Genomic DNA, 19,850 nt, shown 5'->3' on the forward strand with positions numbered 1-19,850 from the left:
TAATGGGGTTATTGTCTGTGACAACCCATATTTGTAGAAGCTATTTATCAAGCATTGTGGCTGCTTTCCTTGATCTGGTACTGACACAATACTCCCTTGTCTGGTAACATGTGGAAATTCCCTGTGCAGTACTCAGTGGCGTGCGGTGAGGTCAGTGGCTAGTGAGGCACTGCAGCCATAAAGTCCGCCGAATCCTGCCGATGACCCCTACCACCGCCGAGCCAATGCCCGCTACTGCCTCTGAGCCGGTACCCGCTGCCACCGCCAATGGCTTACAAACTCGCCCACAATCAACTGACCCAGCCCTCCGCCACTAATTTCTATCTCAGTCCGATGCCGCCAATGCCCGCTGCCTGCTCATCATACTTGTGATATAGTGTTAATTTTTATAGAAAATAAAATAAAATTAGTGTTTGGGACTGGGAAGGGAGTGGGAGGAGGACATGAATGCAATTTTGTTATCCAGGGCTTCCATTAACTTAATGGAGAAGGGTCTGAATGGGTTAAAAAAAAATTTGTGGGGTCCCCCCTCCTAATTATAACCAGCCTCGGGCTCTTTGAGCCAGTCCTGGTTGTTTAAATACTGGGAAAAAATTGGATAGGGGTTCCCCGTATTTAAACAACCAGCACCGGGCTCTTAGTCCGGTCCTGGTTCCAAAAATACGGGGGACAAAAGATGTAGGGGTCCCCCGTATTTTTAAAACCAGCACCGGGCTCCACTAGCCAGAGAGATAATGCCACAGCCGGGGGACACTTTTATATTGGTCCCTGCGGCCGTGGCATTACCCCCCTAACTAGTCACCTCTGGCCTGGGTACCCTGGAGGAGTGGGGACCCCTTAAATCAAGGGGTCCCCCCCTCCAGGCACCCAAGGGCCAGGGGTGAAGCCCGAGGCTGTCCCCAGCACCCCTGGGCGGTGGGTGCCGGGCTGATAGCCATGTGTGTAAAAAAGAATATTGTTTTTTGTTGTGGAACTACAAGGCCCAGCAAGCCTCCCCCGCTTGCTGGTACTTGGAGAACCTCAAGTACCAGCAGGCGGGGAAATAACGGGCTCGCTGGAACCTGTAGTTCTACAACAAAAAAATACCCAAATAAAAACACAAACACACACACACCGTGACAGTAAAATTTTATTAAAACACACTGACACACTCACACATACTTACCTATATCCCACGCCGGTCACGTCCACTTGTCCAGTAGAATCCAATAGGTGGTTCCTGTAAAAATAAGAGAGAGATTACTTACCTACATCCCACGCCGATCACGTCCACTTGTCCAGTAGAATCCAAAGGGGTACCTGTAAAAATGAACATTATACTTACATATGATCCACAGGAGGGGGAAAGAAAAGAGAGAGAGAGAGAGAGAGAGAAAAGAGAAAAGAGAAATAGAGAAAGGAGCAAAAGAGAAGAGAGACACGGAACTAACCTGCTGCTGCTGCTGCTGCTGGAGCCGGCGGAGGAGGACAGCCGCACAAGCCACCGCTGCTGCCTGTCAGGTGATCGGGAGCCGGGAGGACGGAGCCAGGGGGGGGAGAGCTGCACACTCCGCAGGACTGCTGCCGCTGGTAAGGTGAGTGGGAGCCGGAGGACGGGAAGGGGGGGGGGAAGCCGCAGACACACTGCCCACCGCTACTCCCGGCTATCAGTAACGCCGGGACCCGCCGCCTCCAGCGCCGCATGTGGGTGATTGGACAAGCGGATCCAGCCCTGGATTATCCACGGGAGGCACCTGCTGTCAGTGCCTCCCAAACTGCTTTAAAGCCGTAAAATGATTAGAATTCAATAATGAAGATACTTATGACACAGAATATGTGTCATAAGTATCTTCTTTTTATTATTTTAATAATTAATCACACGGGAGGCACTGCCTCCCTTGACTGCACGTCCCTGGCAGTACTGTTTAAATTAAACTGATTTTTAAAAATTATACTTGTTAATTATATATGAACAGGGCCGGTTCTGGCGCTCTATAGGGGCGGCAATAGGGGGCGTGGCTTCGTACAGGGGGCGTGGTCATTTACGCCCCCTGTACAGACTGAAATGATGTGCGGTGCGCGATGACGTCATCGCGCACCGCACAGCAAAGGTCCTCTCCACGAAGGGAAACAAGACGCGTAGCGTCTAGTTCCCTTCGTGGAGAGGACCTTTGCTGTGCGGTGCACGATGATGTCATCGCGCACCGCACAGTAAAGGACCTCTTCACGAAGGGAAACTAGACGCATACGCGTCTAGTTTCCCTTCACAGCAGCAGCGGGGGGGGGGGGGGGGGGGGGGCAGCGGCCAGCGGCAGCAGGCGGGCAGCGGGGGGCACACAGCAGCAGCGGATCTTGCCCTGGTGCGGCACCCTCCGGATGGCGACCTGCGCCCTCCGGAAGGCGGCGCCCCGGGCAAAAGTCCTGCTTGCCCATGGCAAGATCCACTACTGTATATGAATCTGAAACAACTCTAGCACACCAGCATTATGCTGCTTGTTCCACTATAAACAACGGGGTATATGTACTAAGCCTTGGATAAACTGGACGGAGATAAAGTACCACCCACGCAGCTCCTAACTGCCATGTTACAGGCTGAGTAATGTCAAAGTCGAAAAATATCATGATGCATATCCTTTTGTACTAACCCCTAATGCACATGCACGCTGCTCAGGCACCTGGTCCCCCGTGCGTACACATACCCGCAAGTTGCGTAGGGGACGCTCTAGCGTCTCGTGCGCATGAGATGTGTATTTACTGCGGAGTTTGTGAGCGTGTGGCGTGCGACTCGATCATAGCAGATTTAACCCAAATAGTGCATTTTGTAGTTAATATTCCCCTAGACCATGTCAGCGAGTATGATTAGTTTAAACAGTTCCTGGACAGAGAGATTCCTCTTTGCATGATAGGAAGGGTCAGATAAAGGTTGAAAGGTGATGTCTAGTATCCAGCTGTAGGGTATTTTGAGAGTAACATTCCGGTGTTAGTTAGGAGAAGATTGCATGTTCCTGCGTATAGTTATGTGCAAAAGTAGAATATGAACATTGACTGTGTTTACTGTGTATTGTGTATGCGAAGGTTGGAATCCAGAGGATACACAGCCCACCTTTTCAAATCCACCTATGACCTTTGCTGTAATGTAGAGACATATTCCTGTGTCCAATGAACAAAGGGATTACAGTGACCATTGTATTGTTTTGGATGAAGTGAATAAATAGAGCTTGCAGCAGGCTTGGTAACACAAGACTCTGAAGGCTTTCTCCCTGATAGCTGAGGACTGAATTCAGGTTGCGCCTGCGAAACATTCTCACGTATGTATATTCTCTGTAGCCATTATTCTCCATTATTCTGTTTAGATTTACTTGTTAGTATGTAGTGTATGACTTGTATTGTTTTACCTATTATTAGAATCAATCCACGGCGGTGTTACAGCTGCTGTGGTTGTAACCAAAACAAACGGTGTTGTGTTTCCTCTTTCCTGCCTGGGCTTTTAAAGTAGTTTAACCTGTTTAAAGTGTATAAGCATTGTTAAGGTGTATGCACTGCGGATACTTTGTATCACCAGCGCTACTTAAGGTTTAATTGTATTAACATTGTTGCAGTGCTTTGCTGTTAAGGTTTAAAGTATAAGCATATCATTACATTGTTTCATTAATAAGGTTTACAGTATTTCAATCAGTGTGCGACACTGTGCGTACATGCCGCGTGTACGATGTACCCACGGCACGGTGTCTGATACGCTAAGTGCGTATCAAATACAATACTCAGTACGCAAATTGCATACTTAGTCCGTAGTGTGTGTAATAAATCTAGCGGCCATAGCGGCTCCACGGTAACAGTGTATAGCTTTATGTTTTAAGATAATAATTGACCTTATCAGTAAGTACTGGTTGGTTGGTACTTTAGCTTCATCCACTTTATTTCTCTCTGAGGCTTAGTATATAGACCCCAAAGTTTTTACAATTTCCAGTGCCTGGTTTAAGTAAGTAATAATCATATCATTCATGCAATGGAACATTTAAAGTCAGTGACTCCAATGGAAGAAGCAGTGCAGTATGGCATAATGACGCGATTCATTGTAAAATGTTAAATATAGGGATTTGTTTCCACAGAGTCCACAGAAATTTTTCAGTCGCTAAATCAGAAGCCCATGGTCCACGGCAGTGGTTCCCAAACTGTGGGCCTAGGCACCCTGGGGTGCCTCAGAACGCTGGCAGGGGTGCCTTGGATTGGTGGTCCAGGATCAATCAAAATTATTTCTGGTCAATGTAATAGGTAAAACCAGTGCTGGTGGCTGGCAATTATAAAATATGTGGACAAACAGAAGCAAATCTTGTTCCTCACCACATAATGGAACCTAAAGATGACATATAAACACAATTTTTTATTTCATATTTATTTCAAAATGTCTCACTTTTTGGCCTAGGGTGTTGTGAATAAAATTCTGATAACTCTAGGGTGCCATGATTCCAAAAAGGTTGGGAACCAGTGGTCCACGGTATCAAATGCTGCAGAGAGATCCAGAAGGATTGAGATTGAACAATCACCTCTGTCTCTTGCCTTCAGAAGGGCATTTACTACACACACCAGGGCTGTTTCAGTGCTATCTCTTCTCCTGAATCATGACTGGAATGTATAAATGTCATGTGTTGACAGGTGGGTTTCCAGTTGAGTAGCAATCACTTTCTTACTAACCTTTCCTAAAAAAGGAAGGTTTGATACTGATCTGTGGTTGGTCATGCAGTCAGGATCTAAATTAGTTTTTTTTAAGAAGAGGTCTAACAATTGCTTCCTTTAGGAGTCCAGGATAAATGCCCCTCTGCAAAGAGATTGGTCACTTATATCCATACACCCTATTAGAAGCTTTGTTGAGGCAGGGTCCAGATCACAGGTAGTGGGACACAAAATCCGGGCAATTTCAGCAATGTCCTTTATATCCATTGGGTCAAAGCTGGTCCATGAAGGTAAGTGGCTTACCTTGGCAGGCTTGGTAGTTTGGCACTCCTTTGATGGCACTGTGGAGATTCCAGCCCGGATGGCAGATATTTTATCTGCAAAGAAGTTTGCAAACTCGTTGCATCTTGCCTGAGAGATTGCTCCATCAGGCTGCAGGCATGGTGGCTTGCACATGTACCAATTTCTGGAATGTGAAGCACTAGAGGTGGTGGCAACCCACTGTAGCCTATGGGCTACACATGGCAGATGTAGTTCTGCAGGAACCCTGGAATCCTCCACGGAAATGGCTGCTGTGCATGTGCAGTCTGCGGGACTGTGCAAGCATAGGAGCCTCGGCAGCGCACTGAGAACATCACAGGGACGGGCTCCTTTCAGTGCCCTTGTCCCAGCAGGTGCACTGCCCAATCATACATCCCACCATTAGAATAGCATATTGCAATGCAATTCTGGCCGCTAATGTCGTGCCCAGATTGAATTGAATATGCGATTATGAATAAATGGGCCCCATAGAGCTGGCACAGGATGCTTCCCCTACCAAATCTAAATCAGTTCCCACAGTTACATTTTGCAAACCCCTGCAGTGCAACATGTAGTAATAATACACAAACTTGCAAGAAATGGTGAGAGACTTCATTGTACTGTACCTTTAACTAAGTCATGCCATGAGAACAAGGTCCTTATGAGAATCTTCTAATGGTCTTAGATCTTCTTATCTGTACCTGACAGCACATGTTGTGTTTAATCTAATAAGTCAGCCCCCTCCACTGTGTTTCTCTGTGCAGAACAGGCAGAGCAGTATAGGAGAATAGATAATAAAAACAGAACAGACTTACTGCATATCAAATATTGTTATGCTTTCATAGGAATTCTAAATCTACAGTAGTTTTCCTCTAGCGCATCTCAGATGGAAGTCAATGAAAAGGGATGGATCATAAAAGAAGCTCTCAGGTGGACAATTTCAGCTGAATGCATGTGTTTCATGTAAAGTCCAGCCTATGTCAAGAGAAAGGATAAAGAAATTCTGTTTCTCCAGGACATATTGACTTTTTTATATTCGTTACACTACAGAAGAAATCTGACAGGAACATATGTGATAAATAATTTTGTACTTTTGTTTAAACTGAGATAAAAAAAACATCAGTTTGCATTGTAATTATTATCTAATTTGATCCTCCCAGAAGATAACAACACAAGCAACATTTGGAATTCAGTTTGTGGAGGTGGGAGAACAAAGACAAATGGGAGGCAGCATATTAACACTGGAACATTTGTGAAGAAAAAGAAAAGGATTTAGGGTTATTTGGTGAAGAAGACAAAAGAGAGAGAGAGAGATAGAGAGAGAGAGGTCAGTGGTGTTTCAGGAATTTCTCAAAATGGGACAACACCTCAGCGAGGAGTCTGATAGAGTGGAAATTGATGTGGCTGAGCTTCAGGAATGGTACAAGAAGTTTGTGGTAGAATGTCCTAGTGGGACCCTTTTTATGCATGAATTTAAGCGATTTTTTGGTGTAACAGACAATCAAGAAGCAGCAGACTACGTGGAACATATGTTTAGAGCCTTCGATAAAAATGGGGTGAGTTTTCTTTTTATTAATGTTCCGATACATAATAATATACATGGTAAATTATCTGATTTGCTAGAAAAATGAAATTATGTGAAGTCTTTTGCAAGTGAAGGGGGAGGGAATAAAAATAAAGAAGTTTATATACCAGCAGGTGCTAAATAAAAGACAAATGAGAGAGATACTGTCCAAGCATGCAGGGAAAAAAGTGTTGTGATCTTTAATGTAATGTTTTGATTCCTGCTGGGAACTCTACCAAAGAGGATTCAAAAAATTATAAAGATACAACAACGATTGAAACATCGAAGTAAAGAACAATTGTTTGTTCTTACACCGTAAATGTTAATAGGGTGAACTGGAAACTAAGTACCTAATTACACTGACTAAATAAAGGTGACTCTTAGATACTTGCTGGAGATCCTAGTTCCAATACAGGTTGAGTATCCCATATCCAAATATTCCGAAATACGGAATATTCTGAAATACGGAAGTTTTTGAATGATACTGTGATAGTGAAACCTTTGTTTTCTGATGCCTCAATGTACACAAACGTTGTTTAATACACAAAGTTATTAGAAATATTGTATTAAATGACCATCAGGCTGTGTGTATAAGGTGTATATGAAACATAAACGCATTCTGTGCTTAGACTTAGGACCCATCGCCATGATATCTCATTATGGTATGCAATTATTCCAAAATACGGAAAAATCCGATATCCAAAATACCTCTGGTCCCAAGCATTTTGGATAAGGGATACTCAACCTGTACCTTAAATATGCACATATATGTACCACGGGTGCATATCCCGTGCGTATACCTAATGTTTGCCTTAGGTGTGTTTTACGATTTTCAGACAACTGGTAAAGCCCAAACAGCTGCTTTCATATAAGCATCTAAGTTTGCAATTTACGTACACATTTCCAATATTTGGCCTGTATTGACCTACTACTGTCTATCTATCTATCTATCTATCTATCTATCTATCTATCTATCTATCTATCTATCTATCTATCTATCTATATCAGGGCCGGTTCCGGGGCTTCTTGCGCCCCGGGCGGCATTAGGGGGCGTGGCTTCATACAGGGGGCGTGGTCAGTTACGCCCCCTGTACTGTAGTAGGCTGTGCGGTGCGCGATGACGTCATCGCGCACCGCACAGCAAAGGTCCTCTCCACGAAGGAAAACTAGACGCTAAGCGCCTAGTTCCCTTCGTGGAGAGGACCTTTGCTGTGCGGTGCGCGATGATGTCAACGCGCACCGCACATCATTACAGTTAAGGTCCTCTCCAGGAAGGGAAGCTAGACGCCTAGCGTCTAGTTTCCCTTCACAGCGGGCAGCCCACGAAGGGAAACTAGACGCGTAGCATCTAGTTTCCCTTTACAGGATAGCGGGGCAGCGGCAGCGGGGGGCACCACCACAGCAGCAGCGGATCTTGCCATGGTGCGGCGCCCTCCGGATGACGCCGGCACCCTCCGGATGGCGCCGGCGCCCTCCAGAAGGCGGCGCCCCGGGCAAAAGTCCTGCTTGCCTGTGGCAAGATCCGCTACTGATATATATCTCCAGGGGCGGATCCAGAAGCAAATGATAGGGGGGGCACCATGGAAGGGGCAAGTACATTTGCATGAGGCTTCGGTGCATGTGATGTGGCGCTTCTTATACAATGCCCACAGTTGTAGCGCTCATTATGCAATGTACACTGTACTGGTAGTGTCCCTTATATAGATCCCATAGTAGTGGTGCCCCTTATGCAATGCCCGTATTGCCCCCAGTAGTAATGTTGCCTGTAGTAATGCCCCCAGTCATTATGCTCCCAGTGGTAATGCCCAGAGTAGTTTGGCCCCTGTAGTTATCCCCCAGTAGGTTGGCCCCTGTAGTTATGCCCCCAGTAGTTTGGCCCCCCTGTAGTTTAGCCCCCAAGTAGTAATGCCCCTGTAGTTAAGCCGCCAGTAGTAATGCCCCTGTAGTTACGCCGCCAGTAGTAATGCCCTCCTGTAGTATGCCCCCAGTAGTTAGCACCTTTGTAGTTGGCCCCCAGTAATAATGTCCCCCAGCAGTTTGCTCCCAGTAGATGCCCCCCAGTAATAATGTCCTCCAGTAGTTTGCCCCCAGTAGTAATGCCCCTTTGGAGTTTGCCCCCAATAGATGACCCCCCAGTAGTAATGCCCCAGTAGATGCCCCCCAGTAATAATGCCCCCAGTAGATGGCCCCCAGTAAAAATTTCCCCCAGTAGCTGCCCCAATAGATGACCCCCCAGTAGTAATGCCCCCAGTAGTTGCCCCCCAGTTATTTTGCCCCCTGTAGTTTGCCCCAGTAGTAATGCCCCCCCAGTAGTAATGCCCCTTGTTGATGCCCCCCCAGTAGTAATGTCCCCCCGTAGTTTGCCCCCAGTAGATGACCCTGCTGCATTAAGGAAGAAAAAAACATCATACTTACCGAGCCCCGTTCCCGCTTCCAGACCGCTGCAGTCCTCTTTCTCCCTGGGCGTCCGCACCTCAGTCAGCACTATGAGAGAGACGACATGACTGACGTCTCTCCCATAGCGCACACTGCACAGTAAAAGCGCCGGAAACTGGAGCTCAGTACTGAGCTCCTGCCTCCGGCTACCGCTGTGCAGGGAGATGGGCGCCCGCTGGTAACACAATCTCAGCGGGCGCCCGTCATCTCCCTGTGCAGCGCCGGCGCCGTGGGTGGGGGGGGGGCAGGGGACAGAAGGCCAAAAATGACAGGGGGGGCATGGGCCTGAGTGCCCCCCCTGGATCCGCCACTGTATCTATCTATCTATCTATCTATCTATCTATCTATCTATCTATCTATCTATCTATCTATCTATCTATCTATCTATCTATATGTATATATGTATAAAATATAAAACTAATTGCATGCACTATCATTAAGAGCTACAACTGACAAAGATTTAACTTTTACTTTTCGTAGCTATACATGTGCATTTATAAAAACGAATCTGTCTGATGACATGCAGTGTTGTCTCTTTTGGGAACAGCATCCACTTCTTGTGTGTCGGCAGTATACTGCTACCGATGAAGGGGAAATTTGAAATGTGCTTGCACAGCAGTCATATGAGCATGCGCATAGTTGTTTGATTTTACAGGGATAGAATGAATCCAGAGAGGCTTTGCTGATTCTTGTGGTATTAGGAATGCTATATCAAGATGGTGTTACCTATTGGCCAAACACTGGGTTTTTGCTGCATGTTAAAATGCCTATTTCTACCACGCCCTTAGAAGTCTATAGGAATGATAGTAAGTGCTAGTAAATTTGCCAAGGCTAGAAAAAGCTCTGACTTTTTCCTTTATTAACCCTTTCACGCATTGCACAAAGCAGTTAAGAGCATGTTTTTGCTGGAAAGTATATTCTTCACTGCAAATAGGAGTCATAATAATTAAAAATATAATAAAATAGTCAGTACTAGCCAATCACATCATACAGGCTGTGTATGAAAAATGACAGTTACAAGCTAATTGGTTGCTACTTTATCTCTCACAATTTTATCTCTCTCTCCGCTGACTTCATTCCGAGATTTTTAGTAAACATTTTCATAGCAAAGTAAGGGCACAAAATCACTGCAACTTATTTCTGTTTCATGATTGTTATTTTTAAGCATATTACATGGCTATGTATTTGATGACGATCAGGGGTTTCCTCTTCAGTTTGATGAAATAGCAAAGCGATTACTGTAATCAGTAAATAACTCTCTGGCAATAAGATTAACCAGCACTGTCTGCCCCATGCAAAGGCTTGAAGCATCCTGCCTAATAAATATGTGCAGGTAGTAGACCTACCATGATACCATATCAGGGCCAGAACTAGGATTTTCATCACCCGGGGCAAGGCAGTAATCTAACGCCCCCCCAATAAATAAATAAATAAATAAATAAATAAATAAAAAAAATAAATAAAAATAAAATAATAATATATAAATAATAAAATAAATAAATAAAAATAAAATAAAAATCAAACAAAATGGAAACAAACCCTGTCAGACTAAAATAATCATATTATCAATCATTTTGAAAAAAAAGGGATACTATTGGACAATATTCGCTTATGTGCCCCAAATGCCCAAAGCGTCACATGCCCCCCGTGTGTCCCCCCATACATTGCACTATATCACTGCACTACATTCCCATATCCACTGCACTACATCACTATATTACATCCCCTACATGCTGAACTACATCACTACACTACAGCGTGTCCTCTCAATGGTGTATAGGTGGCAGCTTGTTATAGGTTGGTGCTGGACAGGCAGCTGGGATCATAGCCTGCTTAAAAACACAGCACTAACAGATTGCTTCTATAGCTTGCACTGTGCACCGCATTCTAGTCCCAGTACGTCAAAGAAGACAGTTTAAGACAGTAGCTGGCATAAGAGAGATCCCAGGTACTGGAGCTCACCCGCACTGCATCAGAGCCAGCTGCGGGCAGACAGGTGGGTCATAAACACTGCCCCGGGAGCCGTCTGCTGTCTCACTGGAGCAGCACAGCACTGCTGGTAAAAAACAAAAACAAAAACCTGTTCCTCTGTAACTCCTCAGCGCCCCCTCAAATCCTGCACCCGGGGCACATTTTCCCTTAGCTTCCCCATTTGCTTACCTGACCATATCTGCTAGTTGGCGTTAAGAGATACAAAAGTTGAAAAACTATTTATTACAGCAATTAATTACTTTTTTTTTTTCCCTTTAAACTTCTTTTTTTATTTCCCAACACCAAGAAAATAGATATTTTTTTCGAAGTGCAATAGATATCATATAATGTGTAGTATGTCTAAATATTTTTGGTCTTTTATGAAGCACAGCACTTATAAAGAAAATGCGGAAGTCCTCGCACCATTTTCACGCGCACTATCGCTCTTTGCTCTAAAAATGCCCCTTGGTGTCAGGAGGAACAGCGGGGGAGGAGAGGGGGGGGGGTTTGAGATTAGGTCATAGGAGAGAATGTGGAATGATCTAAGGAACATGTACGGGACGCAAAAACCAAACCTGTCTGAAAAATCTTTACACATTTCCAGTTTTCAGACTTATACAGATGGAGCTACGCTAATCGTGGCTCTGTCTGCGACTAGGTGCGCCCGGTAGGGCGCACCATCGGAAACGAATGGGACACACGTGTGTTGTAGATGCGCATGCGCCCCATTCACATTGAATGGGAGAGTCTCTGTACGCACAGCGGTGGGCCGAGGCGCAGGCGTGCCCAGCCACACCACTCACCCTGCTCGATGCATTTGTTTGTTTGTTTGATTGCAATAAACTCCAAAACCATTGAACCGATTGCAATGCATTTTTCACCAATGTGTAGGTCATTTTCCCAGGCAGGATTTATATAGTAGAGATGAGCGGCTCAGCTCTCTGAGAACTGAGCCCACCAGAAATTCCAGGATCTAAGGGAATCCGAGCCTTGGCTTGAGCTTACCCGCCAGGCTTGGATTCCAAAACAAGGCAAACGTTATCTTCCTCGTATCAGATCTTGCGTGTTCTTAATTCGATATACGTCCCTCCCGCGGTGACTCAGGCACCATTTCACACAGGACTCTGGACAGAGAGCACATCCACTAGACTGACAGGGCATTATAGCAAAATGTATTATTAGGATCACAAATGTCGCACTGCAGACAGTCCAGAGTTCTTCCTTAGGGCAGCATTATTATTTTTAAAAATGTCATTATTTTATTAAACCTTTATTGGTGAACAGCCAGTCATACTGGTGCTGTAACTGTCCACAGTGCAGCCCAGATCTCCTACTACAGGGCAGCATTAACCCTTTACTCACCAGCATATTTATAATGGGTTCAGTGTATGTTGTGTACATGGGCCCCCGGGGTCTGGAGGTCCACACCGCACACTCTGCACACATTTTTTCAATGCTTACCTTCTGTACTCCTGCGTTAGCAGCAGCAGTGCTGCAGAAATGACCAGGTAAATGGTGCGGGGCCCATTATCCCAGCATTTTGCGCTTGTGCAGTTAGAAAATCACTGGGAAAATGGCCACTGTGCCATTTTCCCAGAGACCTGCGCATGTGCAGTAGACTCTGGGACAGTTCTATGGTCCCCTATTTACCCTAGTGTCCAAAGTCTACATCGGTGCTGGCTAGAGAGGAGGGGGCCCAGACAGAGTGTGCACATGGGGCTCCTCCTCTCTAGAAGCGCACCTGCCTTTACTGGTACACAATGGTGCTATAACTGCCCACAGTGCAGCCCAGCATTAACCCTTGGTGTACACTGGGTTATTTTTGGTGTTTTTTGGGGGGCACACTGGTTTGTGCCACCAATACTATTATAAGCACAGTGATTTGCAGCACTGTGTAATAAAAGTAAATGTAAATCAACAAAAAAAAATTGCAAATAAACAAGACATGTGTGTGTTCAGGGCCAGGCCATGCCACTGTGTTAATAATAGAAAGCACAATGATTCACAGCAGTGTGTAAAAAATATATATAAATAAACATTTTTTTATAATAAACACAAACTTGTATGTGTTCAAGGCCAAGCTGTGTCCCACTGTGTTACTAAATATAAACACTGTGAGCTCCCAGTATGAGTTATTTGTAGAAAAACAAAAACAAATAAAAAGCATTTTTTTTTGTCCAACTTGTGTGTTCAATAAAACCCATTAGGTACCGAGCCCCACTGCATTAATACACATAAGCACTGAGTTGATTTGGATCATGATCATTTGATTAAAGAGCAGGAACAGCAACTAAGTACTAGTACTGTGGCTGCTGCCAGTCATGATAGTACTAAAACATGTACTAAAGGGGCCGAAAGTTTGTGAAAGGGCACCTGAAATCAAAATCTTTCACAATGTTAAAATAAAGGGGTAGAGGTGTCACATTAGAAACCGATATCATCAATGCCCCAAAAAACGAACACTAAGGCTGAAGAACAGTCTGTGTGTTCACAATCCCTAAGGAGAGTCTATGGGTGTCATGTTAGCTATGTGTGAAATGTGGGGATGGACAGTGCAAGTAAAGATGGTTATGATGACATAATAGAAATTGAGGATGCTAGCAATGAAGTGGAACAGGATGAGGGGGATAATTGTGTAATATCTGACGTTAATGCAGATGATAAGGATGTTGATGATGTTGTTTGTGTAAGTCAGCCACCAGTGGTAGCAGTTCTTGCCCATGATAAAAAGAAAGCCTGCACATATGACCAAAAAAGCCACCTCTTGAGTGTGGGATTATTTTTGCCCAAATCTTGACAATGTTTGGGAAGGTATATGCTCCATTTGTGAGACAAAAGTTAGTAGAGGTATGGATGTTAACCATCTAGGCACCTCTTCCATGTTACGCCATTTCTGGTGAGTTCATGAAACTCATTTTACAAAATTAGTAATCAGAGGTAGTCCTTCCAAAGAAATTGGTTTGTGGGGGCCCAAAAAAAATCAAGCATTTCAGCCACAAAAATGGCAATCCTTGTCACTGAAGTGCTTGTTTTGTTAAAATTTGTATGTCCTGTTTAATATGCAATATAAAGGTGGGTGGGAGAGCCCAAGGGCAATTGTATCTTGCATCACTTTTCTTTTCTGCCATTGCTGGTTGGCAATGTTTCATAGATGTGCTATAAACTGCCGTTTGTTTGTGCCACTGCTCTGTCACTTAGTAGCCAGCCAAATGAATGTTACTGAGGTTAGTAATACTGTAGGAAGAAAAAATGGTCCAAATTATGTGTTTTTTTGGTGTTTTAATACATTTTAGAAATATAAAATACAGATCCAAAACCAAAACCAGTGAGGTGGTTTTGGTAAAACCAAAACCCGATAAACTAGAACCAAAACCAAAACACGAGAGTCAGTGCACATCTCTAATATAAAGGTATGTTATAATGACAGAAAGCCCACTAACATGATTGGACACACTAGATCACATGACCATGCACTATGTCCCAACAAAGGTATATTTGAACAAATTCCAATTGTCACCAAAACCTCATTACAGAGCCACAGCTGTATCACTCCACAAATGTAAACCATAACATCATTCTAGAGACACTACTCCCAGAAAAGAAGCACATCCCTGCCTCAATAATAGCAGCACATTGCAGCATCAATGCTTCATTGACAGCAGCACATTAGTACCTCAATGACAGAAGCACATTGCAGCCTTACTGACAGCATCATATCACTTCCTCACTGACAGCAGCACATCCCTGCCTCACTGTTAGCAGCACATCACTGCCTCACTGTTAGCAGCACATCACTGCCTCATTGACAGTAGCACATCACTGCATCACTGACAGCAGCCCATCCTTGCCTCAATGACAGCAGTACATCCTTGCCTCACTGCAACAGCACATCACTGCTTCACTGACAGCAGTACATCCCTGCCTCACTGCAACAGCACATCACTGCCTCATTGCCAGCAACATATCACTGATTGCATATCACTCCTTGCTGACAGGAGCCCATCACCACCTCACTGACACAGACATAAACATTTCTGACAGAATTTTATTTTTAAATGTCAAAATTACTAGATAATTCACAAGGACCTGACATTCAAGGGTGTAGCCACAATGAGTGCAGGGAGTGCAGCTGCTATGGGGCCCAGAGCTGAGAGGGGCCCACCCTGTCAAAGTTACATGTGATATATACATTTTGGACCATTGGGTGGTACATAGGGGCCCTTACAAACCTTTACTTCTTCATTGTGGTATTAAGTGAACTGGAGGGCATCACAGTTTTACATAATATGAACTGCGGGCAGTGTAATGTGCCACAATATGAAATGGAGGCATCATAGTGTGATATAGTATGAACTGGGGTCACTATATCATAATGTGAATTGGTGGCACTGTGTTGCATAATGTATACTGGCAGCCCATAATTTGATATAATGTGAACTATGGCACTACTATTGGGTATAACATTAACCAAGGCACTATGGTACATAAAATAAACGAGGTCATTACTAAGGGGTATAACATTAACTAGGGCATTACTATTGGGTATAACATTAACCAGGGCACTACTATGGTTAATAAAATAAACTAGGGCACTACTATGGGGTATAGAATGAACTATGGCACTACTATTGGGTATAACATTAACCAAGGCACTATGGTACATAAAATAAACGAGGTCATTACTATGGGGTATAACATTAACTAGGGCATTACTATTGGGTATAACATTAACCAAGGCACTATGGTACATAAAATAAACTAGGGCACTACTATGGGGTATAGAATGAACTAAGGCACTACTATGGTTCAGAAAATGAATAAGAACACTATTATGGGGCATAAAATTAACAACTGCTGCAGAATGGTGTCTCTCTAGAAGCACTATGACCAGCACCCCTTACAAATGTTGCTATGAGGCCCACAAAGTTCTGGTTACGCCCCTGCTGACATCAATCCTACTCCTCACAAAATATGACTGGTGCATTGATGATCTGTTCAAAGAACATGAACAGGACTATTTTGTAGAGATGAGCGCCTGAAATTTTTCGGGTTTTGTGTTTTGGTTTTGGGTTCGGTTCCGCGGCCGTGTTTTGGGTTCGAACGCGTTTTGGCAAAACCTCACCGAATTTTTTTTGTCGGATTCGGGTGTGTTTTGGATTCGGGTGTTTTTTTCAAAAAACACTAAAAAAACAGCTTAAATCATAGAATTTGGGGGTCATTTTGATCCCAAAGTATTATTAACCTCAAAAACCATAATTTACACTCATTTTCAGTCTATTCTGAATACCTCACACCTCACAATATTATTTTTAGTCCTAAAATTTGCACCGAGGTCGCTGTGTGAGTAAGATAAGCGACCCTAGTGGCCGACACAAACACCGGGCCCATCTAGGAGTGGCACTGCAGTGTCACGCAGGATGTCCCTTCCAAAAAACCCTCCCCAAACAGCACATGACGCAAAGAAAAAAAGAGGCGCAATGAGGTAGCTGTGTGAGTAAGATTAGCGACCCTAGTGGCCGACACAAACACCGGGCCCATCTAGGAGTGGCACTGCAGTGTCACGCAGGATGGCCCTTCCAAAAAACCCTCCCCAAACAGCACATGACGCAAAGAAAAAAAGAGGCGCAATGAGGTAGCTGTGTGAGTAAGTTTGGCGACCCTAGTGGCCGACACAAACACCGGGCCCATCTAGGAGTGGCACTGCAGTGTCACGCAGGATGTCCCTTCCAAAAAACCCTCCCCAAACAGCACATGACGCAAAGAAAAAAAGAGGCGCAATGAGGTAGCTGTGTGAGTAAGATTAGCGACCCTAGTGGCCGACACAAACACCGGGCCCATCTAGGAGTGGCACTGCAGTGTCACGCAGGATGTCCCTTCCAAAAAACCCTCCCCAAACAGCACATGACGCAAAGAAAAAAAGAGGCGCAATGAGGTAGCTGACTGTGTGAGTAAGATTAGCGACCCTAGTGGCCGACACAAACACCGGGCCCATTTAGGAGTGGCACTGCAGTGTCACGCAGGATGTCCCTTCCAAAAAACCCTCCCCAATCAGCACATGATGCAAAGAAAAAGAAAAGAAAAAAGAGGTGCAAGATGGAATTGTCCTTGGGCCCTCCCACCCACCCTTATGTTGTATAAACAAAACAGGACATGCACACTTTAACCAACCCATCATTTCAGTGACAGGGTCTGCCACACGACTGTGACTGATATGACGGGTTGGTTTGGACCCCCCCCAAAAAAGAAGCAATTAATCTCTCCTTGCACAAACTGGCTCTACAGAGGCAAGATGTCCACCTCATCATCACCCTCCGATATATCACCGTGTACATCCCCCTCCTCACAGATTATCAATTCGTCCCCACTGGAATCCACCATCTCAGCTCCCTGTGTACTTTGTGGAGGCAATTGCTGCTGGTCAATGTCTCCGCGGAGGAATTGATTATAATGCATTTTAATGAACATCATCTTCTCCACATTTTCTGGATGTAACCTCGTACGCCGATTGCTGACAAGGTGAGCGGCGGCACTAAACACTCTTTCGGAGTACACACTTGTGGGAGGGCAACTTAGGTAGAATAAAGCCAGTTTGTGCAAGGGCCTCCAAATTGCCTCTTTTTCCTGCCAGTATAAGTACTAGGACTCCTCCCCCTTATTCCTCACTGACTGATTGTAACCTCTGAGACTCTCCGCACGGCTCCAGTATACCTTCTACGGGAGCAAACAGTGCGGGTGCCAGGACAGGACACAGCCGAACTCCTAGCTCCGTACAGCGTCAGTGGATAACCAGCAGCCTCTCTCCCCTACATTTCCAACGGACGGTGCCAGTCCAGGGAGATCGAGGCGTCCCACCAAGTATTTGATTCCTGCAGCGGGCTTTCCATCATAGCAGCCGCACACCTGTCTCTCCCTATAGACTGCAACGTGCGGTGCACGCCCAGGGATAACAGGCTAAATAGTGGGACCCCGGCCAGCACGGCTAACACTTTCAACTCTGCATTTCAATCTGGGCTTTCTGGGCTCACCCGAGGACGCTCGGGACCACTCAGCTTTATCGGAGAGGTAATCTAACCATTCATTATCACCTATATCGGCTCCTGGAACTTTGAGACGTTTCAGAATACAGCTCTTGAATATAGAGCCTATGATTGTATTCCATATTCATATTTAATCTGACATCTAGCAATTGTGTTTGACTGAACATTCAATAGTGTCAAACAAACAGCCTGGTAACTTTACTGCAACAATTGTTACAATTTAATTGCTGCTAGTCATCTAGCTGACACTTGCAACTGATGTGAATGTAGAATATTATTTGATACATAACTTCAGTGAGGATAAGGGTTTTTATGTTAGATATATATCTGGGGTATTGTGCAATTTTTATTGTATCTTAATAAATATTTTTTAATATATCAAAAATCCCTTTGGACACTTTGGTTGTGAATTAATCCTGGATCGCAGGGTCAGTTAGTGCTGAGCGCTTCTATTTTTCACCCATTCCTTCTGTACGTGGTGCCTGTACGCCGAAAGTGTCCCGCAATTCTTCTGGCCACCGACAGCATCTCTTGCACGCCCCTGTCGTTTTTTAAAAAATTCTGCACCACCAAATTCAAGGTATGTGCAAAACATGGGACGTGCTGGAATTTGCCCATATTTAATGCACACACAATATTGCTGGCGTTGTCCGATGCCACAAATCCACAGGAGAGTCCAATTGGGGTAAGCCATTCCGCGATGATCTTCCTCAGTTGCCGTAAGAGGTTTTCAGCTGTGTGCGTATTCTGGAAAGCGGTGATACAAAGCGTAGCCTGCCTAGGAAAGAGTTGGCGTTTGCGAGATGCTGCTACTGGTGCCGCCGCTGCTGTTCTTGCGGCGGGAGTCCATACATCTACCCAGTGGGCTGTCACAGTCATATAGTCCTGACCCTGCCCTGCTCCACTTGTCCACATGTCCGTGGTTAAGTGGACATTGGGTACAACTGCATTTTTTAGGACACTGGTGAGTCTTTTTCTGACGTCCGTGTACATTCTCGGTATCGCCTGCCTAGAGAAGTGGAACCTAGATGGTATTTGGTAACGGGGGCACACTGCCTCAATAAATTGTCTAGTTCCCTGTGAACTAACGGCGGATACCGGACGCACGTCTAACACCAACATAGTTGTCAAGGCCTCAGTTATCCGCTTTGCAGCAGGATGACTGCTGTGATATTTCATCTTCCTCGCAAAGGACTGTTGAACAGTCAATTGCTTACTGGAAGTAGTATAAGTGGGCTTACGACTTCCCCTCTGGGATGACCATCGACTCCCAGCAGCAACAACAGCAGCGCCAGCAGCAGTAGGCGTTACACGCAAGGATGCATCGGAGGAATCCCAGGCAGGAGAGGAATCGTCAGAATTGCCAGTGACATGGCCTGCAGGACTATTGGCATTCCTGGGGAAGGAGGAAATTGACACTGAGGGAGTTGGTGGGGTGGTTTGCGTGAGCTTGGTTACAAGAGGAAGGGATTTACTGGTCAGTGGACTGCTTCCGCTGTCACCCAAAGTTTTTGAACTTGTCACTGACTTATTATGAATGCGCTGCAGGTGACGTATAAGGGAGGATGTTCCGAGGTGGTTAACGTCCTTACCCCTACTTATTACAGCTTGACAAAGGGAACACACGGCTTGACACCTGTTGTCCGCATTTCTGTTGAAATACCTCCACACCGAAGAGCTGATTTTTTTGGTATTTTCACCTGGCATGTCAACGGCCATATTCCTCCCACGGACAACAGGTGTCTCCCCGGGTGCCTGACTTAAACAAACCACCTCACCATCAGAATCCTCCTGGTCAATTTCCTCCCCAGCGCCAGCAACACCCATATCCTCCTCATCCTGGTGTACTTCAACACTGACATCTTCAATCTGACTATCAGGAACTGGACTGC

General features: G+C 45.1%; 1 protein-coding gene across 1 annotated transcript in view; it reads left to right on the forward strand.

The window, feature by feature from the left end:
- The first annotated feature begins 6,218 nt into the window (after positions 1-6,218).
- GUCA1B (guanylate cyclase activator 1B) overlaps positions 6,219-19,850 on the forward strand; it is an 85,174-nt gene continuing 71,542 nt past the window's right edge. Inside the window, exon 1 of the mRNA XM_063955353.1 lies at positions 6,219-6,506. Coding sequence (XP_063811423.1) covers positions 6,306-6,506 — 201 coding nt within the window. The 5' untranslated portion in view covers positions 6,219-6,305. The remainder of the gene's footprint in view (positions 6,507-19,850) is intronic.

This window comes from Pseudophryne corroboree, chromosome 2, assembly GCF_028390025.1.
Source record: "Pseudophryne corroboree isolate aPseCor3 chromosome 2, aPseCor3.hap2, whole genome shotgun sequence".
Taxonomy (NCBI): domain Eukaryota; kingdom Metazoa; phylum Chordata; class Amphibia; order Anura; family Myobatrachidae; genus Pseudophryne; species Pseudophryne corroboree.